The sequence below is a fragment of the Otolemur garnettii genome, unplaced genomic scaffold (genome assembly GCF_000181295.1).
Source record: "Otolemur garnettii isolate 467f Iridium unplaced genomic scaffold, OtoGar3 scaffold00052, whole genome shotgun sequence".
NCBI classification, from domain to species: Eukaryota; Metazoa; Chordata; class Mammalia; order Primates; family Galagidae; genus Otolemur; species Otolemur garnettii.
Window position 1 is genome coordinate 7,237,853 of NW_003852447.1, and position 7,798 is coordinate 7,245,650.

Here is a 7,798-nt window from a genome sequence, read left to right on the forward strand (position 1 = left end):
TGGTGTCTTAGCCACTTGAGCCACAGGCACCGAGCCATGGATTAAGTAAATCTCAATAAAAATCTTTGTAAAAAGAGACTCTTTTTTTGCAGTTTTTGGCCAGGGCCAAGTTTAAACCCAACACCTCTGGTATACGGGGCTGGCACCCTACTCCTTGAGCCACAGGTGCCACCCCAAAAAGAGATGTTTTTAAAAGTCCTTATTTATTATTATTTTAATGATTTTATTTAACTTCCAATCTAACAGAATGGATAGATTTGTTGTTCTATATGAGTTTCTTTTTTTGAGACAGAGACTTAAGCTGTTGCACTAGGTAGAGTGCTGTGGCATCACAGATCACAGCAACCTCCAACTCCTGGGCCCAAGTGATTTTCTTGCCTCAGCCGCCCAAGTAGCTGGGACTACAGGTGCCCGCCACAACACTCAGCTACTTTTTGGCCCGGGCTGGATTCGAACCTGCCAGCTCTGGTGTATGTGACTGGCGCCCTAGCCGCCTAAGCTACAGGAGCTGAGCCTCATATGAATTTTGAACTTCCATAATAAAATAAGTTCAAATCAAGTTCATTTTGTTTTTAAGTCAATATTCCAATATTACATCAGTGGTATATTTACAAAAATAATAAACTATATTATTCTGTATTACAGAATTATTCTATATTACAGAAAAAACTATACCCCATATGAGAACCATACTATTCACTGGCACAAAATGAATCTTGAGTATTCACCTCTATGCCAAGCATGCAACCTTTATTTCTTGGTTTACAGAAAGCCACCCGCTACAAACATTTGTGAGAGTAACAAGGGCTAAATTCACAGGAACAAAAAAAATAACAAGATATGCCTATTAGTGGGAATAAATTTAGCTGCTACTTCCATGGTTCACTAACAAAGAGATTTTATTTAGGAAGAACAAAGACAATGTTTAGAGCACTTCCAAGGAGAGTTGCAAGTGGGTCCTTCTCATGAAGGAGAGAAGGTGAGAGAGACCTGTGTTTTTCTTATAGAGATGTGAAGAAGAAGGTTATGCTTCCTTCTGTCTTTACTTCATATCACTCCTTATTTACCCTAATAGCTGTTGAAGGAGTAGAGTGCAAAGAAAATGACAGTCATGGAGACTCGGACCCACCAAGGCTGAGTTGAATGCAGAGATAAAAGGCGGTGCAGCAGAAACTTACTTGTTCACTGGATCGGGAGAGACAGCTCTTTATGACCTCTGTTTCCAGAAGTGTACGCTTATTAATATCCACATGTTCGTAGTACTTAGAAAGTCGGGTCTGCCCTTGTTTATTCACCATGAGGAAAAATTTTATCATTTTTTCTCTTGGCCAGTATCTTCTCAAATACTGTCCAAAAGTTATGGCAAGGGAGGGCCGTAACTGGAAACTGGAAGATAAAAGAACAGCAAGGCAAGGTCAAATTTCTCAGAGAATCATATTACACGTGTTTCACAGATGAACAGTAAACAAAGTGGTAGTAAGGAGAAGATCTTCTGTTAACACGAGTTTTCACTTTTACAAACTAAAGGAGGTTTCAACAAATAAAAATCAAATAGGTTTTCATTACTTATCCTCCAAAACGGTTTTGAACAACCATAGTTCTTCTACTTATATGCAATTTATTTATCAGTTTTGCTGGGCACCAATAATGTGTCAAGCACCAGAAGAACACAGCAATGAAGAAGGAAAGATTTCTTATTTTTTAAACAGGTTTGTTTTTTTTTTTTTTGCAGTTTTTAGCTAGAGCTGGGTTTGAACCCACCACCTCTGGTGTATGGGGCTGGTGCCCTACTCCTTTGAGCCATAGGTGTTGCCCTTATTTTTACACTATACAGGCAAACTACACAGGTAAACAAAGACAGCGGCACTAGGTGATGAGTTTTAATTGAGACAGGTCCAAGTCCATGGGTGACAGAAGAAGGGGACACAGACCACCACAGGAGAGTGAGGAATGGCCTCCGAGAGAAGAGGCACTGGTACAAGGTCTTTTTCTTTTCTTTTATTTTTTTTTTTTGAGACAGAGTCTCAAGCTGTTGCCCTGGGTAGAGCGCCATGGCATCACTGTTCACAGCAACCTCCGACTCTTGGGCTTAAGCGATCCTCTTGCTTCAGTCTCCCAAGTAGCTGGGACAACAGGTGCCAACCACAATGCTCGGTTATTTTTGGTTATAGTTGTTGTTTGACAGGCCAGGGCTGGATTTGAACCCTCCAGCTCCTGTCTATGTGGCTGGTGCCTTAGCCGCTTGAGCTATAGGCACTGCCACAAGGTCTTGATGAATGATCTAGAAGAGAAGACTCTGAGGCAAAGAGACTGGCCTGGAAGTCTGGAAAGTTCTGGAAAGTTCACCATGGTTGCAGTTCAAGGGGCAAGAAAAATAGTTGAAAGAAATTAAGCTATGGGCTGGGTGCAGTGGCTTACATTTGTAATCCCAGCACTCTGGGAGGCCAGCACAGTGGTGGTGGATTGCTTGGGCTCAGGAGTTTGAGACCAGCCTAAGGAAGAGAGAGACCCCATCTCTACTAAAAATAGAAAAACTAGCTGGGTGTTGTGGCAGGTGCCTGTAGTCCCAGTTACTTGGAAAGCCAAGGCAAGAGAATCACAGGAGCCTAAGAGTCTGAGGTTGCTGTGAGCTATGACACACTCCTCTACCCAGGGTGACAAAGTAAGACTCTATCTCAGAAAACAAAACAAGGGCTCGGTGCCTATAGCTCAACCGGCTAAGGCGCCAGCCACGTACACCTAAGGTGGCGGGTTCGAATCCCCAGCCTGGACCCGCCAAACAACAATGATGGCTGCAACCAAAAAATAGCCGGGCGTTGTGGCAGGCGCCTGTGGTCCCAGCTACTTGGGAGGCGGAGGCAGGAGACTCGCTTGAGCCCAGGAGTTGGAGGTTGCTGTGAGCTGTAATGCCACAGCACTCTACCCAGGGGGACAGCTTGAGGCGCTGTCTTAAAAAAAAAAAAAAAAAAAAAAAAAAAAAAAAAAAAAAAAAAAAAAAATAACCTAAAAAACCTCCTAAAACTACCAATAGTTATTAAATGAAGTTTTAATATTTTGGCCCTATACAGTGGCTCATGCCTTTAATCTCAGGACTTTGAGAGGCTGAGGCAGAAGGACCACTTGAACCTAGGAGTTCAAGACCAGCCTTGGCAACATAATGAGACCCCCATCTCTACACAAACATGCAAAATTATATATAAATATAAAATAAAAATTATATAATATATATTTATGTTACATAATATCTACTTATATAAAAATATATAATGTGGCTTGGTGCCCATAGCTCAGTGAGTAGGGTGCAGGCCATATGCACTGAGGCTGGCAGGTTCAAGCCCACTTGGCCCTGCTAAACAATAATGACAACTGCAACCAAAAAATAGCTGGGCTTTGTGGAGGGCACCTATAGACCCAGCTATTTGGGAGGCTATGGCAAGAGAATCACTTAAGCCCAAGAGTTGGAGGTTGCTGTGAGCTGTGACACCATAGCACTCTACCGAGGGCAACATAGTGAGACTGTCTGGAAAAAAAAATCTGATTTGAACATATACTTACTAATCATTCACAAATAGCTGTCACCTTTAGCAGCTGCCATTACAGGGATCAGTTTCTCAAACTGCTGCCTAGGAAACTGAAACAGGGAGCTCCTTGCAAGGTGATAGGTCACCCCAGGTAAGCATTTGCAGCTATCTTAGTAACAGCTGGTGGGAAGGTAGGTGTCTGCTAAGACTCCCCTGTCAGAACATCAGGCAGAGGCTGACTTACACAGTTTGATCTACTTTACAGCCTCTTTGAGTGCAAACATCTGTTGGATGAGGTATCCACGGCTGTTCAAAAGTGGAGTTAAAACTCTCCTTTATCCAGGTGTCATGAATTGATAAAGGACATTTGTGTGTCTACTGAAATAAGCAGACTGCATAGAAGAGTTTGTTTGTTTGTTTGTTTGCTTGTTGAGACAGAGTCTTCACCTTGTCACCCTTGTTACAGCTAGAGTGCTGCAACATCATAGCTCACAGCAACCTTAAACTCTTGGGCTCAAGTGGTCCGCTTGCCTCAGCCTCCCAAGTAGCTGGGACTTCAGGTACCAGCCTCAACACCTAGTTATTTTTAGAGACAGGGTCTCACTCTTGATGGTCATGAACTCCTGATCTCAAGCAATCTACCCACCTTGGCCTCCCAGAGTGCTAGGACTATAGATATAAGCCATCACGCCCAGCTGAAGAGTTGGTCTTTCGACAAATGAGCGGTTCTGGGGCTAATGAGAATTCCAGTAAAGTACGAAGGGTGCACTTTGTGAGTGAGAGAGACAGGGTCTCACAGCTGGGATAAGTAGCTATATCAAACTGAAAATCAGCAAGTATTGTCCTTTGGGAATTTTGGCTGCTTGAGCAGACAGAAGAATATGCTGCATAAAAGCTCAGGCTTGGGCTGGGTGCTTATAGCTCAGTGGTTATGGCTCCTGCCACATGCTCTGGGGCTGGTGAGTTCAAACTCAGCCCAGGCCTGCTAACCCAAAAAAATACCCGGGCGTTGGCGCAGGTGTCTGTAGTCCCAGCTACCCAGGAAGCTGAAGTAAGAGAACCGCTTGAGCCCAAGAGTTTGAGGTTGCTGTGAGCTATGACTCCATAGCACTCTACTAAGGGCAACATAGTGAAACTCTGTTTCAATTAAAAAAAAAGCTCAGCCTTGACTGGGATAGTTCTGGTTCAAATCTAGCCACATACTTACCATAGGATTCTAAATTGCCTGGGCTTTCTGAACCCTAGTTGGATGGCTACCTCTGAGGTATGACAGTTAGATAAGGTAATGTACAAATAGCACTTTGCAAAGGGTCTGGTGACAAGTTTGTATTACAGCTCAGCAGTTATCACTATAGTCATTGGTTGGTACACGGGGCATAGGTTCAGGACCACCCTTCGTCCGTGTATAACTAAATCTGTGCAAACCCAATTGCCACAGTGTGCCCTGGGGCACATTCTTATACTTGGTTTCCTATCTTGTGAATACTGTATCTTCCATCTGCCTTTCCTTCGAAAAAAAAGCCAGTTCAAACCTGGGTTGTTCAAGGGTCAACTGTATTATTTCCATGCTGGAATAAGAAACAACATTATGGGATAATTCTTGGACTAGATTTTATATTGTTTTTTGTCCTCCCAGCTCATCTCTTATTTCCTAAGCTCTGTAAGACAGGTGGTTATCTCACTACAATTCCAAACCCTGAGCTACCGAGAGCCAGACCCAGTGCGGCCAAGCCTGGGGTTGCTCCATTCATTCACCGTGCAGAACAGGATGTGATCTGGACCAGCTGAACCAGGAACATGACAGCTGTGCCAGGGGAGAGCCCTGTGGCCATTCACTCCCTTCTCCAGGAGGATTAACTCACTGCTGCGGGCCAGATTGGGACATTCAGTGATGTTTACTCATTTGGTATTAAATGTTGCTTTTATTCCCCTGACAAATTGTTACCAACATATCATGGCAGGTGACAAGGAAGTTAAGATTATTTTCTTTTACTCCCTTTCAGCAAAGTTTTGTTTGTTGGTTTTTAGACAGAGTCTTACTCTGTTGCTCAACAATCCCAAATTCCTGGGCTCAAGCAATCTTCCTGCCCCAGGCTCCCAAGTAGCTGGGACTCCAGCTGCCTGCCTGCCTACAGTTATCCTGCCTATCCTAGGCTGGGATAACTTTTCTATTTTTAGCAGAGATAGGGTCTTGCTGTTGCTCAGGCTGGTCTTGAACTCCTGAGCTCAGGTGATTCTCCCACTTTGGCCTCCCAGAGTGCAGGATTACCCATGTGAACCACTGAGCCTGGTGTCAGCAAAATTATTTTATGTTTTTGGTTTTGGTTTTTGTTTTTGAGAGAGTGTCTCAGTATGTCGCCCTCGGTAGAGTGCCATGGCATCACAGATCACAGCAACCTCAAACTCTTGGGCTTAAGTGATTCTCTTACCTCAGCCTCCCGAGTAGCTGGGACTACAGGCTATTTTTTGTTGCAGTTGTTTAGCTGGCCCAGGTTGGTTTTGAACCTGCCACCCTCAATGTATGTGGCTGGTGCTGTAACCACTGTGCTACAGGTGCCGAGCCTCAGTAAAGTTATTTTAAAGCCCCCTTTAGGATAGTTAAAAATTACAATTTTATACTTTGGATTTCAACTGCCAGGTAAAAGGGAATAAAAATTATCTCAAAGGTGCCCATGGCCAGACCTTTGCCTTTAAAGGTCCTGATTGCATTAAGGGGTAAAACGAGATGTAAAAAGATCTTCCAGAGATGTTCCATCAAGGGATCACACGAGTTTCCACCTCACACAAGCACAGCATTCCTTCCCGCTGACTTCAAGAACATCAGTGACAAATAAGGACAAGGAGAATCCAGACTCATTAGCATACTCATCGAAAAGAGTAGCTGAAGGCATCTGAAGGCATAAAGACTTTTTTGCATGCTTATAAATAATTACACGATCCATAAGTGCAAGATGACACCCTGTTGATAAAGAAGCATAACTTTAAACTCTTTACTATAAAGCATACGGTGCCAAAATACACAACGCGGAAACTCAAGAGACAATGACATGTGTGAGAACGGAAGAGGAATGGTGTCCTGGATATTAATCATCAGGGAGATAAAGTGATTATGAAACTGAGGTGGGGCGACGAGGAGGAATACGCTCAGACAAGTGCTGGGAGTGGTCAGGGAGCAGGTATGAACTTCCTCTGTAAAAAGTCTTTGTGGTCAACAACACACAAGGCGAGGGAAGATGTTTTGATGACCAGGAAGTGAGGAGATTCCACACCCGAGACTTGTGTGAATGCGTATTAAAAAAAAATCAAGAAAGAAAAAGGAAAGGAAATATCTACAGGGAAAGCATTGCAAAAAGGGTGTAAGGATGTGCCAGCAGGGACGCGAGGAAACCCACAAGGAAAAGAAGAGAGAGGCGACTTAGAGCAGGAACCAAACAAAAATTGTCCTTGGATTACACGGACGTGCTTTCAAGGCCAAGACTAGGGAGGTGGGTAGATGAGTCACAGTAGAACACGAACGGATTCACATCCTAGGACCCTACAGGACTTAACTCGATGCCCAGAAAGAAGAGAGACCAAAAACACTGAAGTGCATATAGAAGTGAGCGGTTACCATAGTTCTGGGAGTCAGAACTTTACAGACTGTCAGACCCAGAGATGGCAAAAAGGTTGCAACTAGGTCCCTACTGTGACTCACTGTAATAGCTGTTTTGGATTCTAAAGCTGCTTCCAGGTTCAAAACAAAGGATGCCATCAATGATTACTGATGTCATTTGTTGGTTAGGAAGCAGAGAGTGGCAACATACGCATCTTATGTTTGTCAACCCCGATGTGTACTCCCTTCATTTTGCAAAGAGGAAAACTGATAATCAGAGATATGGAATAAAGCCCTGAATTCTGGTCTCCTAACTCATACTATCATGTTCTTTGTAATTTATCTCATTGTCTCATTCAGCATATAGTGTCATTACATGTTCATCTGAGGTTACGAAACATCAACTTCAGGCAGCTTTGCCAGTGATCAAGTCAATGTTCTCTTTTGTAATGCTGCTGCACAATTAATCTGGAAAATAACAAACAAATCAGTACATGAAAAAGTAGAGTATGTGGCTGGGAGTGGGTGGCACCTGCCTATAGTTACAGCTTCTTGGGAGGCTGAGTAGGAGGATGACTTAAACCCAGAAGTTTGAGGTTGCAATGAGCTAGGATCATGCCTCTGTACTCCAGTCTGGGTGACAGAGGAAAGCCTCGTCTTCTTAAAAAAAAAAAAAAAAAAACGG

General features: G+C 43.5%; 1 protein-coding gene across 1 annotated transcript in view; it reads right to left on the reverse strand.

Annotated features, from left to right (window-relative positions):
- Positions 1-7,798, reverse strand: part of AP4S1 (adaptor related protein complex 4 sigma 1 subunit) — a 56,679-nt gene that overhangs the window by 22,698 nt on the left and 26,183 nt on the right. The window contains exon 2 of the mRNA XM_003791989.2: positions 1,179-1,386. Within this exon, the coding sequence (XP_003792037.1) occupies positions 1,179-1,316 (138 nt within the window). The 5' untranslated portion in view covers positions 1,317-1,386. The remainder of the gene's footprint in view (positions 1-1,178; positions 1,387-7,798) is intronic.